The sequence below is a fragment of the Lactuca serriola genome, chromosome 4, assembly GCF_051521515.1.
Source record: "Lactuca serriola cultivar US96UC23 chromosome 4, Lser_US96UC23_V15, whole genome shotgun sequence".
NCBI classification, from domain to species: Eukaryota; Viridiplantae; Streptophyta; class Magnoliopsida; order Asterales; family Asteraceae; genus Lactuca; species Lactuca serriola.
In genome coordinates this window covers 207,267,856-207,283,415 of record NC_136411.1, presented here as the reverse complement: position 1 = coordinate 207,283,415, position 15,560 = coordinate 207,267,856, and the positions used below count along the sequence as shown (strand labels likewise).

The window sequence follows — 15,560 nt, the reverse complement described above, 5'->3', positions numbered from 1 at the left end:
AGCTCCACCATATTAACATTGTTTCTGGAGAGAATATTTGTGGATGTAACTTGTAAGTCTTGCAATGGATCCATATCAAGTACACCCATGTTCAATAGAAGTTATAAAGTGAATCCCACAAAGGTATGTTAAATCGTTGTTTCATCATCTTGTAAATTGGACATGAATTTATATAGAATCTGATCTTTTTTTAATCATAGACGCAAAATGGACTTGCTGTTATATCAGAAGGAACTTCAGTTAGTGGAATGATGTTCAGCAGAGCAATTTCATGGTAATTTTCAAAGCATCCTTAAGACTATTGCGTTTATCTATGTTTCCTGATTCATGCTTTGAATAAATGATTAATTTTTAACAGCTCTGATGTTCAAGTTAAGAGAATCTTTTCAACAAACTCAGGTACTTCTCATATGTAAATCAGTATCCTTCATGAAAAATCTTTGAGCTTTGCCAATATTATAATCTTTGTAAAAGAAATTCATATGCTTTGACTTGCAGGCCTTCCCCCATACCAAGAGATTGAGATGCCTTCTCTTTCACCCATAATGACAGAGGCCAATGTTATTCTAAATTGAAGGGTATCTCAATACACTTCTTTACATTGCTATTTTTACTGAAAATTTTCTGTTGATTCCTTCATCCAGGGTAACATAGATGACAAGTAGCATCCATGGAGTGGAATTGGGTTATGAATAAGGATGGAATGCAAAGCTAAATGGGCTGGAATGCAATCAAGAATGGGGACATCAAGTACGGTTGTGTATGGTGTATTAGATATGTATATATGGTGTATTATATGATTGTATGCGATGGTTGTAAAAGTAGATAGGATACATATAGAGTACCGTTAAGTAGTCGTACTCTATTAGGCATGTAATCTAATACACCCCTCTACTAATACACCCTCTATGTATGTACTTTATTCATACACTCAACCGTATTACAATAACCTTTTTCTAGTAGTGAGCAACTCACACAATAGTAAACACACACATACCCTAGGAGCCATTACACCACCACCCACCTAGAGGTTCACGATGGTGGCATATGAAAACGGTAGCGACAGCGGCTATCAGTGACATAGCTCCGATCTCGACTTCACACCTCCCGATAGGCACGACTTCAGTCTTGGAGCTCACTTCACCGACTGAGTAAAGTGTGGTGGTTCACGGCTAAAAGGAGCTCTTCACGAGCGACCGCAGTAGCAACCCACGCGACAATGGGTTCTCTAAGATCTAACTGGCGCAACTTCATTTGACTGCTCTTGGTGGGTCTTCTTCCTTCACCAGCGAAAGAGAAGTGTGAGGCTGGCTTCATCAATGGAGGATACAGCAGCAAACGTAGCAATGGTGATCGACAAGGCACCCGCAATAACCGAGTGCAGCTGTGAACAATGACAGAAAAGAGAAGGAGAGGAGGACAATGGAGGGTGGCAGCGGCGCAATCGAGCGGGCCCGTTTAAAGCGTCGTTGTCCACAACAATGGTTCCGGCGGCCTAGGCTGATCGGAACAGGAAGAAAGAGGTCGGCTGAGCTGTGGTGGAAGAAAAGTGGCGATATAGCAGCGGCGAAGAGAGAGGGAGTGAAGAAGATGACGACCGCACAAATAGTCCGTAGGGTTAGTGTTTCGGATCCCTTAAATACCTGATTCCAATTAAAGTTTGCCATGATGGCAACTACAGTCCCTCCCTATAATATTCCTTTCAATCATAGCCCATTATTTACCTTTTCAACCCTGCCCTCTTAAAATCTTTTCAAATCAGATCCGAAATTTACACTTCGGCCCCTGACTCCATAAAATCCTTTCAATATAAGTCCCGCACTTACACTTTAACCCTCGGAAATCAAAAGTATCTCATTTGGCACCCCGAAACCAACACCCCACTAATTATTCTTTGATTTTGGCTATAAAATAATAATAAAATTACATCTCGGGGTTTCGGGTTTATTATGTAAATTACATCTCGGGGTTCGGGTTTATTATGTATTTATTCTATTTTAATCGGGATGTTACATTACTTTTGAATAAGAAACTATTTATCTTTTGAAATTTATTAAGTAAATTACTACTTTCATATCATAGACTATTATTTGATTTGTAGTTTAAGATTATTCGTTATTTTGCCAGTTGTCGCCCGTTTAATTGAAATCATGTTCACATCACAACTTAACTTCAGGGTCATATTTTTTTGTCATTTCAATACTATTATCATAACTTAAGATGAAATTGCAAAGTCAAACATTCAGAGTAGAACCCATAAAGTATTTCAGAGATGAATTTCACTATAAATCTCCACCAAAGAAACATATGGAAGAAGATAAAGGGGATTTAGAATTTAGGTTAAAAATAAAACTTTTGTCAATAAAGGAAGAAAAGAATATAATAAAAAAACGTAACTTAGTAGGAAAAACCCAAACCTAAAACCAAAACCCGAAGACAAAAGAGAGTGTCTTTTTCTACATTATGTTCGACTTTAAGTGAAACAACTACTACCAACATTATCTGTATTTTGCAGGAAGTGGAAACCAGACTAATAATGTGACAACCCGAAATTTCCATTTGTACGAACATCATCTATTCAATAGAAGGTAGTTCAGTTTCAGTGATTTTCATACTTTTCCGAACAAGTCTGTGTACTTTAGGGTTTATGTTTAAGGAGATATCAGGAGAGTGGATGCTCCTGGTTTTGTGAAATTTGGGCATTTCAAGTTTCATAATGTTACAGTCCAATATCAGGAATAAAAATATTTTCTGCCAAAATATTCCAGGACTATAAATAGTTTTCTGAATTAAATTAATTCATTATTCACAATTCCAAATAGAGAAAAGCCATATTCTCTCTAACGGATCTTCGGGTTTTCATCCCAGATTGTGAGTCTACTTTACTAAATGTGTTTCAATACTTGTTAGATGCTTTATAACACCAATTACATGTTTAGATTACAAGATCCGGGAGTTTACCGCCCAAGAACGTTCTTGGGGAGTAAACTCCAAAATGGAGCTTTAAGGCTTCCTAGACCCATTTTCTTGTTAAGCAACTCATTGAGGACTTAGTATATGATCATAAGAGACTAGAAAGCATCCAAAATCAACAAGTCATAGGAGTTTACGGCCAAGAACTTCTCTTGGGCCGTAAACCCCTTTTTAAGGGCATTTAGTGCCCTAAACCACCCCTAATGCTTAAGGACTTTAACCCTCATATGCTTGTGACTATTTTAGACATCAAAACACTTCAAAATCATAAGTTTGTAGGAGTTTACGGCCAAGAACATCTCTTGGGCTGTAAACCCCTTTTCCAAGGGTTAAATGCACCACAAACACCCCTAAGGCCTTAAGACAATTACCATTAAACACCTAGGACTTGAATGGGGAGTAAAAGACATCAAGAACATCCCTTAAAGGGAGTTTACGGCCAAGGAACACCTCTTGGGCCGTAAACTCCAAGTGATGGCACAAAAGTGTGCCTCTTGTCCCCATTAGCCTTAGATAAAATCATGGAAGCTATCCTTGATGTGCAAGTGCCTCAAAACAATTAAAATCCATCACCCCATAGGATTTTACGGCCGTAAACTCTAGGGTATATGGACTATAGGCCGTAAACTCCCCTATGGAGCATTCTAGGGCCTTAAACTACTTCATGTGTTATTCCAACAAAGCTAGGAGTGTTCTAGGATCAAGATAACACTTTAAAACACCCAAAACCACCAAGTGAGGAGTTCACGGCCATAAACCCATGAGTTTACGGCCGTAAACTCCAAAGGGTGGGGTTTGTTGGGTGGTGAACTCTTATGCAAGGCCATTTGATGTTTCAAACCCTTATGCCTTGTCCCGTAACAACTTAGATGCAACCATTAGGACCTTTAACACTTATGAAAAGTGTTTACATGTTCCTAAGTGTTTTAACTTATTTATTAAGTTATTATTTGTCTAATTAGTTATATATATGCTTATTATATGATAACTAGGCTCGTGCGTGTAAACAAGTCTCCGTTTGCCATCTAGCACGGTATCAGACACTGCAATTCGTACGACTCACCACAAGTGAGTTCATACCCCTTAAATCAACCTTTGAAATGATTTTAAATGTTTTAAATACTTTATGGGGGGGGGGGGAATACAAGTCAAATACTTATAGTTATTGCGTCAATCAGATGTGATTGCATTTAATCACATGTGATTAATAACTAGGAAAACAACGATTTTTACCACTGTTCAGACTGTTTATCAAACTGCTTTACTTTGAAATGTTTTACAAACTCTTTTACTATCCAAACTTATTTACAAACTATGATTCTAACAAATATTTCTTATACTTAAACTGTTTTATCAACTTATGCCTTCAAATTGTTTTATAGATCGACATCATGTCGATCTCCTCTTGAAATTATATTTATGCTTCAAATGTCTTATGAAAACTTATTTATGCTTTTATATATTCAATTGCATGCCCATATATGTATAGATGTATAAATAATGTTTAAAGGACTTAGGAAGGCCATCCGCCCTATTTCCTTTTCGCGCCTTGAGATGTGGTCTGGTAGGATTTCGGGTGACCATCCGAAGGTCGTTTCAATATTACTTATATATCATATATACATATATAGACATAAAAGTACTTCCATATTCATACTTATCAGTACATCAATAGTTAGTTACCATCGGGGTAACACAGGAAAATATACAGCTATACTAGAAACAAGTACATATACAGCTATACTAGAAACAAGTACATATACAGCTATACTAGAAACAAGTACATATACAGCTATACTAGAAACATGAACATATACAGCTATACTAGAAACAAGTACTTATACAGCTATACTAGAAACATGTACATATACAGTTATACTAGAAACATGAACATATACAACTATACTAGAACGAGAAACATTACATATACATGAATACGTTAACAATTGTGATCCACTGTGTCGGAGCATGCCTTAAATGTCATGGCCCGAGTTGTAGCCAGAATTCTCTTGGAGGGAGAGCGTGAGTTTGCGTATAGATCTATACTGGATTGACTATCCTACACCTTGCTGCTAGCTACAGCCAGACTTGCAGGTCTGCGGGTGCCAAACATCATTTCTTTATTACGACCATTCATTATGTCGTTGTTACCAGTCGATAGCATGGTGCAATTTATCACATTATACCTTAATATAAATCTGGTTTAAGGTAGTAGTTAGTACAACAGTAGTTCTTATTATACAAAACTACAGTACTACAATGATTTACTTATTACATATTTTAGTGATAATCTCACTTAAGCATTAGTGTACAAACTATATTTTATTAAATGATAGTTATACTTGGGTAATTACACACTTTTACATCAAACGAGTATACAAGACAGTTAAGCCTTGGTAGAAGGTTACTTTTATAGAAAATATAGGATTTTCTGAGAGATTCAAACTTTTACAAACACTTTCAAACATTTACTTACACTTTTACAAACTTAGACATTGAGACAGGTTCAAACGTTTTTTACAACAAACATTGACACTAAAATACTTATGAACTCAACAGCTTAATGTTGATAAACTCTTTCAAAATAACTTGTATTCTCAGGTCATCGGTAGACAGGTACCGAGGCCAGCTTTTGACAAAATGGAGTGCATTCAAGACTCATCTCATATTATTTTGTGTTACATTATTTTTGGTGTCTATAACTGTACAGAACACACTTGTATTAAAATTATATATTTAATGCAATGGATGATGTTGTTTGCTTATTTACATTTACTGTGTTGTGATACTATACATGACGTCCTCCGCCCCAGAACGTTTCCGCCGTTCTTGGTTTTGGGGTGTGACAGATAATCAATGGTTTGCTCAAAAAGTTAAGGTATAATTCTATTTCATTTTTATTTATACTCATTTACTTTGACTAAATTTTCGATTTATCTTCTAAGTTCTTATGAGTACCAAATTGAGAAAATCGATATGACTGTAATCAGGATATCTTTAGGAAAAAATTGTCAAAAAGTAGAAGATAGATAACCAGTGAACCTTCTAAAAGGGTGGAATTGGAATAAATGGAAAAAAGTTTGTCGAAGTTAGGGTTATGTTCCAATTGCATTCCAATTCCAATAATCCAATGAGAGTAGTGGAATCACCACAATTTGAGCTATCAGAATCTGGATGGGCCGAATTTGAAATTGCTATCACTCTTCATTTTCACAGTGATGTTTGTGAGAAACCACTACACCTGTTATTTTCTTTATTTACTGTATTTGTAATTGTATTATTTGCACATGTTCAAAATCGTCCGGCTGTCAATGTATCTACACTACTAGGTGGCATAATCTTACCCCCTTCTCAGAGATCTATTCAAATTAAGAATGTTGGAAATTCCTAATAAGAAATATCAAAGTAGGATGCTATATGGCACAAATAAATAAAAGTATATCGTTATCTCTTGCATTTATCATTATATGTTGTCAATTTTTGTTATGTAGAGGGTTCACCGACTATAAGGGGTCGTGGTCGTGGTAAGAGGGGTAGGGGTAAGAGAAGAGATTAAATCATTATGCTTTTCCAGATTAAAGTAATATATTTTTGTAGTAAAGGCATTTTCGTTAGACCATTTTGTCTGTTTTTTAACAAAAGGGTTGATAGCTATGCAGCAGGAGGTTTAGCAAGGAACATTTCCGAATGTGTATCAAAGCTTGGAACAAAGCCTTACATTATAAGTGCATTACGATTGGACATTCCAGGTTCAAGTTCAAATTCAGTAGAAGGTTGATTTTTTAGTAATTTTATTAAAGCTATTTGAATGGGTAACGAGATAGTGGCTTTTAGAGAAAGTATGTACAGTTTTCCAATGTACATTTGTATTTTTTTTGGTTTGTCTGTTGTGTGATGTGTGATGTATGTGTCTGCTAACTGATGCGTTTTCGATTTTGCGACTGAAGTACTAACAAGATGAATTTTCCCCTATTTAGGTGTGCACAAATAACACCCTCTTTAACCTAATGTCGTGTTCAAAGTATAAACAAATAGTTCATGAAAGAATAATTACAAAGAATAAATTGAACAAAAAATATCATACCAGGCAATTGAAAGGGTAACTAATGAATCACAATACCTTGACTTCAAAATTCACATATCTGGCCCCGTAATGCGAGGTTAACCGAACCCCACGAAGCGGGGTTAACACGTATTTTATATTAATTTACTCAAAAATTGATTTTGTTTCTCAACAATATTTGTTATGTATTTATATTTTTAATTGTATATTATATTAGTGGTACATGTACGTTTAAAATGGTAAAAGGCTGTAATGTTTTTTCCTCACTTTAAGGGTTCTGGTGTATTAAATTTAGTGAATTGTTGTTAATGGCATAAACATTAAAATGGATAAATGATCGATAACCCTTAAACCATAACCCATATAACTTAATGGCATAAACCTTAAACCCTTACACATATGACTTATTTTCATAACTCATATGACTTAATGGCATAATCCTTAAACCCTGACCATATGACTTATTCTCATAACCCTTAAACCATAATCCATATGACTTAATGGCGTAACCCTTAAACATTTACTCATATGACTTAGTTCCATAACCATTAAATATCTACCATATGAATTCATTCCATAACCCTTAAACCATAATCCATATGACCTAATGCATAACCCTTAAACCTTGACCTATTTGTAATCTTAATGTTGCGGTATTACAAAGTCAAAGAAATAATTATAATCGAAAATATTATCAAAATATAATATCCATTTTAACAACTTTTATTTTAACCAAACATCAATACAATAAATAAGTACATAAATACATGGAAATAGCTTGACTATATTCTTAATTTATTAAAGTGTGTATATATATATATATATATATATATATATATATATATATATATATATATACACATACACATGTGTGTCTATATATATATATATATATATATATATATATATATACGGAATAACGACGGATTTATCTGTCGCAAAAGCCCTTGTGTATATATATATATATATATATATATATATATATATATATATATATATATATATATATATATATATATATATCCTCCTTAATAAATGAATGTTTTTTTTTGCCACATGTCAACCACTCATTAGTTTTGACACTTATCATTTTGTGGTATTTTTTAAATAAATATTATGTACTTGTCAATTTTTGGTTTGTTTCAATTTATATAATTAGAATAATATACTTATATATGTAAAGTATTAAATATCATATATATGATATTAAATTGCAATAAATATGTTTGTTCCTTATTTTAATGTTGTACATTAAAAAATATTTTCTATTTACACCTTAATATTTAATTTTTTTAAATCAACCTGTGTAATACACATGTTTCACACCTAGTATATATATATATATATATATATATATATGTATATATATATATATATATATATATATATATATATATTATCATCACTGACTTTTGAAAGACGACTAAAAAGTTTTGTTCTCTTATTAAATAAAACATAAACTTTAAATAGTATTAAGCTTTTTTGGGTGAGCCCTAGTGCCAACCCTGAATCTTTCAATCTGGTTTCAGTGATTGAATCAATCCATTCTCTCATCTCCTCAGTCAAGTAATTTTCCCAATCTCCCACCTTTCCTTTCCTGAAAAAATTCCGATTCTCCACCACCACCTATGCCCTAAACATCTGAACACCATCCTTATTCACTTTAAAGTTACTCAAATTCTCAAAACTACATAGCTTCACAATCTCTTCCACCACCCCTCCCTCCTCTTCCTCCATTGTAAAAAGGCATTCCCATGAACTCCGCCAACTTCTTCCTGGCTTGCTTTCCAGTACCCCAATACATGGTCCCAAAATGGCCTGTATTCGGAGATCCCGTTGCAGAAAAGCTCGTAAGCTTCATTAAACGAAATGGGTGTGAGTTCCTTCGACCTGATTTTGCTCATGAAATGCCACTTGGAAATCAGTGCATCTTTGGGATCCCTACACACGTATACAAACTTAGATGTCGAAGATGGTGATGTCATCGAGGTCGGTAACAAGTCATGAGCAAAGTGTGTGGCAAACAGTCGAGGAGAAGATGGTGATACTCAAGAAAGATTTGAGCATCGAGGGATGGGAAGATACCGTGGGGTCCGGTGTGATGAAGAAGATAATCGGAGATTTTGTAATGGTGGCGGTTGGCGGTGGCGAACATGAGAGCTCTAAGCCTGGTGGTTCCACACTTCATGAAAGCTGCGAGGAATATGTCGGTTGGCTTTGGATGGAAGTATTCGTGGATCATTAATAAGCTGTGTGTATATATATATATATATATATATATATATATATATATATATATATATATATATATATATATATATATATATATATATATATAACCATGACATACAAAATATGTCGTAAAAATATGTCATAGAATGTCATAAATGTATGTTGAAAACGTGTGTCGTGTATGTATCTTAATTGTGGGTCATAAAGTTCTGACATGAAATTTATGACAGGCCAAATGCCTGTCATTATCCTTTATGACATGACTTTCAGTGACATACATTTGTCTGTCATGTATAGGCATTTATGACAGACATTGTCTGTCAAGGAAAGCCTTTTTTCTAGTAGTGTGAACGGATTTATATAAATAAATTCTGACAAAATAAAAATTACAAATTCTTGCGGAATATAGAAGAACCTATAAAACCTAATAGATTATAATAGAAAATAAAACTATAAATTCTGACATAATGTTGTAGGCATTAAAGAATTATAATTTATTCTAATAGAATATAATCCTAAAACTACAATGAAAATAACCGCCATAAAGTCAAATAACATTATGTGAGAATGCTTTTATATTGCAAATATAAAACAAAATTTTGTAATTTTGACAGAACTTGGTTGGTTTAAAGTATATGCATGAACTTGGTTAGTTTATAGTCATTGCTATTATTACATAAATTGCAAAGCCTGTAATTACATCGCTTTATGCTTATTATAATAAATTTGCATAAGTAATCTTAAAAAGGCTCGAAAGTGCTAGGTAAAGTTGTTGTGAACTTTTTCATTCTATAAGAATATAAGTATTACATAAAACAGTGTTCTTAATATCATATTTTGTAAGAATGAGAATAACATAGTTTTAAAACAATAATAAAGTTAGACAATTGCAAATTTAATCTAATTTTCTAAAAATGTTTTGGTTAATATGGATACTAACAAATGAAAAATAAATTTGTTTATATGTTTTTTTTTCGTGTGTCACATATACAAAAACCAAAAACAAAAACACATATAATTTGTTTTTCTTCTCTTCGACAGCAATAGGAAAGTCACATCAAAACAAAAATATATGTTTTGAAGCCCATTGGTGTAAAAATCAAATCAACAAATTGAAATATGTTATAAAATTCAACGTGATTAAGATAATTTAAAAAAAAATAAAACTAACAACATAGATAAAGAAAATTTATGGAGAAGAAGAATTAGGAAAGATATGAGATATTTTATATCTTTTGAAATTGTATCGTCATATATTTGCAAGAGCATGTTATTTATACTACAAAAGTTACCTATCATATGTCATGTAAATAGTATAACATGATAGATTTCACCAATTCACCAATTATTGGTGTCATTCACAATAATTTACAACACTCCCCCTTGGATGACACCATTTCTGATCTAGAGTTCAGTTTTGAAGTACTGCCTCATTGAAAACCTTGCTAAAGAAAACCCAATGGGAAAAAACTTTAGCGAAGGCAAAAAGAGTGCAATGTAAAGTTGACTCCCCTTATTTAGACATATGTTACATTATATTCTATGCACATGTTGCATTCCAATGTCGTGCACATGTATCCTAAAGATTGCAGTAGGAAGTACCTTCGTAAAATGGTATGCTGCATTGTTGCTAGATTGAACATATTTGATTTCAACTTGATGATTCTTTAAAAGCTCTTGAGTGTACTAAAAAAACTTTGGAGGTATATGTTTTGTCCTTTCGCTCTTGATATATCCTTCTTTCATTTGAGTGACACATGTTGAGTTATCTTCATATATTAAAGTTTGACCTATATCTTTTTCAAGTCCACATGAAGTTAAAACTAGTTGTGTCATCGATCTCAACCATGTACATTCTCTTCTAGCTTCATTTAGTGTAATGACTTCATCATGATTTGAGGATATGGCAACAAGTGTTTGCTTTTGAGAACGCCAGGAAATTGCAGTACCTCCATTCATGCATACGTATCTAGTTTGAGATCTAGCTTTATGAGGATCAGAAAAATAACCTGCATCTGCATAACCAATCAAGCCTTGTTTTGAATTGTTGGGATAATATAATCCTAAATCACTGGTTCCTCGAAGGTATCGAAAAACATGTGTGATTCCATTCCAATGTCTTTTTGTTGGGGCTAAACTAAATCTTGCTAGCAAGTTTACAGCAAAAAAAAATGTCAAGTCTAGTAAAATTGGTAAGATACATAAGAGCTCCAATTGCATTAAGGTATGGTACTTCTGGACCAAGGACTTCTTCATTTTGTTCGCATGGACGAAATAGATCCTTGTCAATATTTAATGATCTAACAACCATTGGAGTGCTTAAAGGATTCGCATTGTCCATATTGAAACATCTCAATACTCTTTCTGTGTAATTTGATTGATGTACAAGTATTCCGTTAGGCATATGCTCAATCTTTAAACCAAGACAATATTTGGTTTTTCCAAGACCTTTCATTTCAAACTCTTTCTTTAAAAGTTCAATCACTTCAAGGATTTCTTTATTCGTTCAAATGATATTTAGATCAGCAACATAGACTGCTATGATCACATACTCAAATGTTGTTTTCTTAATAAATACACATGTACAAATAGTGTTATTTTTATAACCTTTACTTGTCAAATAATCACTCAAACGATTGTACCACGTGCGTCCAGATTGCTTTAACCCATACAAAGATCTTTGTAATTTTATAGAATACATTTCTTAGGGTTTTGCACTTAATGCTTCGGGCATTTTAAATCCTTCAGGGATTTTCATATAAATATCATTATCAAGTGATCCATACAAGTAAGTTGTAACAACATCCATAAGACGCATCTCTAAACTTTTAGAGACTGCCAAGGTAATTAAATATCTAAAAGTGGTTGCATCCATTACCGGTGAATAAGTTTCCTCATAATCAATTCCGGGTCTTTAGAGAAACCTTGAGCAACAAGTCTAGCCTTGTATCTTACAATTTCGTCTTTCTCATTTCTTTTTCGTACGAAGATCCATCTATACCCAAATGGTTTCACAACTCCTGGTGTGAGGATAATGGTCCCAAAAACCTTTCTCTTGTTAAGAGAATTTAACTCAACTTGCATAGATTCCTTCCATTTAGCCCAATCATTTCTTCTTTGACACTCGATGACAGATTGTGATTCGGGATCATCATTCATAATATCACATGCCACTGAATAAGAAAATATTATACTTATATTGTCAGTTTCATTTTGGTCACATATTCTATTTGCCTGGCCATAATTTTGTGCATCATCCTCATTTCCTGGGGGAATTTGAATAATTTGTGTCTCTCCAGGAACACTTTCCTCATGATCTAGGGCAATTTCTGATCCTCTTCTCTTTCGTGGGTTCTTATCCTTAGAACCAAATGGCCTTCCACGCTTCAAGCGTGTTTTAGACTCTTGAGTGACTTTATCATTACATTGTCCATATGGAATTTCAATTCGAGCTGGAACATTGACAACTGGTATATATGATTTAGTCACCCTTTTTATGCAAGTAAATGCATCAAGCAGTTGATTTGCCATTTCTTGAAAATGCATTATCTTTTGAACTTCCATGTCACATTGTTTTGTGTGAGGTTCAAGATATGATAAAGAAGGCTCATGCCATGACACATCTTTTTCCATAATCTTCTTTTCTCCCCCTATTGATGATAAATTTGCCTCATCAAATTGGCAATCTGGTAGGCATGCTATAAAAATATCACCTGTTAATGTTTTAAGATATCTTATAATAGATATCGACTTATAACCAACATATATTCCTAACATTCTTTGAGGACCCATTTTTGTCCATTGAGGTGGTGCAATAGGGACATATAGTGAACACCCAAAAATTCTCAAATGGGATATATTTGGCTCTTGACCAAAAGGAAGTTGTAGTGGAGAATACACATGATATGAACTTGGTCTCATGCGTATCAATGATCCAACATGTAAGATTGCATGGCCCCAAACAAATACAAGAAGTTTGGTCCTCATTATCAATGGTATAGCTACTAGCTGGAGACGTTTAATTAGTGATTCAGCTAAACCATTTTGTGTATGTACATGAGCAACTGGATGCTTAACAACAATTCCTACAGACATGCAATAGTCATTAAATGCTTGTGAAGTAAATTCACCAGCATTATCAAGTCTCACATTTTTTATAGTATAATCAGGGAAATGTGCCCTTAATTTGATAATTTGGGCAAGAAATTTCGCAAATGCCATATCACGAGTTGATAATAGGCAAACACGAGACCATTTGATAGATGCATTTATTAAGACCATAAAGTATCTAAATGGTCGAGATGGTGGATGAATCGGTCCACATATATCACCTTGAATTCTTTCTAGAAATCTAGGTGACTCCCTTTCAACTTTCATTGGAGAATGTTTTATAATTAACTTTCCAAGGAAACAAGATGCACATGGTTTTATGTTGTTTGATTAAGGGAACTTTTGGTCCTTCAATGGACGCCCATTCGTATTTTCAATTATCCTTCGCATCGTTGTTATTCCTGGGTGGCTCAACCTATCATGCCATAAACTAAATGTACCAGGATCACAATGTTTTCCTTTGATTACCATATTTGATTCAATCATATGTATATATGTATAATGCAGACTAGAATAAAGTGTTGGTAGTTTTTCAAGCACATGGTTTTTGTCTATAATATACATATATTTCTTATTTTCAATGGTCACAGCTTTTGTATCATATCCTTTGAAATATATGTCATTGAAACTTAGTAAGTTTCTATTAGACTTTGGAGAAAATAAGGCATTTTCTATACAAAGCTTGTACCATTTGGTAATATAAAATGGGCTTTCCCAGTTCACTCTATCAAGTCTGCAGGACCTGATATTGTATGTATGATTGTTTTCGTTGGTACTAATTTTGAAAAATATTTCTTTGATTTCAAAATAATATGCATACTAGCACTATCTGCTATACAATGATCTCCAATCGTTTCCTGATGTTGTGCTCTAGTTGGACTCATATTAAACTTCACATATGAAAGAAATAACAAGCGAATAAACATAATCCTAATAATTATTATAAAGAAAGTTCATTTATTGTGTAGGAAATACATTACATGAGAAACAAATAAAGGAACACAAGTTTATTAGAACAATAATAGAAAATTTTAGTTTATGTATTCCATATCATTTGCAGAAATCATCAAAAGTTAGTGGAGTGAATTCAACATTATCAACGAGGTTTGCTTCTTTTCCTTTTCCTTTAATGGACTCTTTATAAAGTTGACAAAGATGTGCAGGTGTGCGACAAGTCCTTGACCAATGCCCTGTGCTACCACATCTATAACATGTACCATCAGATTTTTGTGACGTGCCAGTATCATGCCTTACCAATTTGGCCTTATCTAGTGTATAGACATTGTTTCTTTGTGAAGATTGGTAATTGTTCCTTTTCTGGCCACGACCACAATTATTACCTTGTCTACGACCAAAATTATGGTTCTGATTATGGCTTTGGTTTCGATTAAAATAGCCATGGCCTTGTCCTCGGCCACGACCATGCCCTTGTCCACGTGTATTGTTTCGATGACCATCAGTATTTGTAGCATTTGCTTCAGGAAATGCTATTGATCCTGTTGGACGAGATTCATGGTTTTTCATCAAGAGATCCTTTTTTTTGCTCTGCAACAAGCAGGTATGCATTTAGCTCATAATATCTTGTGAACTTTTTCATCCAATATTGTTGCATCAAGGTAATGTTTGTTGCATGAAATGTGGAGTAAGTTTTCTCCATCATATCTTCATTAGTAACTTCTTGTCCACAATACTTGAGTTGTGAACATATTATGAACAAAGCTGAGTTATATTCATTCATTTTCTTGAAGTCTTGAAACCTCAGTGTTCTCCATTCATCTCTAGCAATTGGAAGTATAACTTCCTTTTGATGATCAAATATTTCTTTCAAAAGATTCCAGAGAATACTTGGATCAGTAACATCAAGATATTCAAATCTTAACATTTCATCAATATGCTTGCAAAGGGAAACTTGTATTTTTGCTTTGTCTTGTGCCAATCAATTATTAAATTCATATATAGCAATTGAGATTCCCATGGAATCAAGATGCATTTTTACATCTATCATCCATGGCACATAGTTTTTCCTACTAACTTCAAGTGCTGCAAACTCAAGCTTTGTAATGTTGGACATAATGTAACTATAAATTTTAAACAAAATCAAAAATTAAAATTAAAATCCATTTATTTCAATAAATATTACACAAAAAGAAGTGGTAAAGCTAACATTGCATACAAGCCTAAA

The 15,560-nt window shown here is 33.6% G+C and overlaps 1 protein-coding gene across 1 annotated transcript; it reads right to left on the bottom strand.

Moving 5' to 3' along the window:
- Positions 1-14,428: 14,428 nt before the first annotated feature.
- Positions 14,429-15,260, bottom strand: LOC145099137 (uncharacterized). Its single transcript, XM_079036723.1, has 2 exons — positions 15,009-15,260; positions 14,429-14,923 (listed from the first exon to the last, which is right to left on the bottom strand). Exons 1-2 carry the CDS (start codon positions 15,258-15,260, stop codon positions 14,429-14,431), a joined length of 747 nt encoding a protein of 248 aa, XP_078892849.1.
- Positions 15,261-15,560: the final 300 nt, after the last annotated feature.

Bases quoted from the DNA above. Each gene is read 5' to 3' on its own strand.
- LOC145099137 (XM_079036723.1), bottom strand. From the start codon at position 15,260: ATGTTAAGATTTGAATATCTTGATGTTACTGATCCAAGTATTCTCTGG. The intron at 14,924-15,008 runs GCAACAAACATT...TGCTTGTTGCAG, and splicing joins AAACTTACTCCACATTTCAT to AGCAAAAAAAAGGATCTCTT.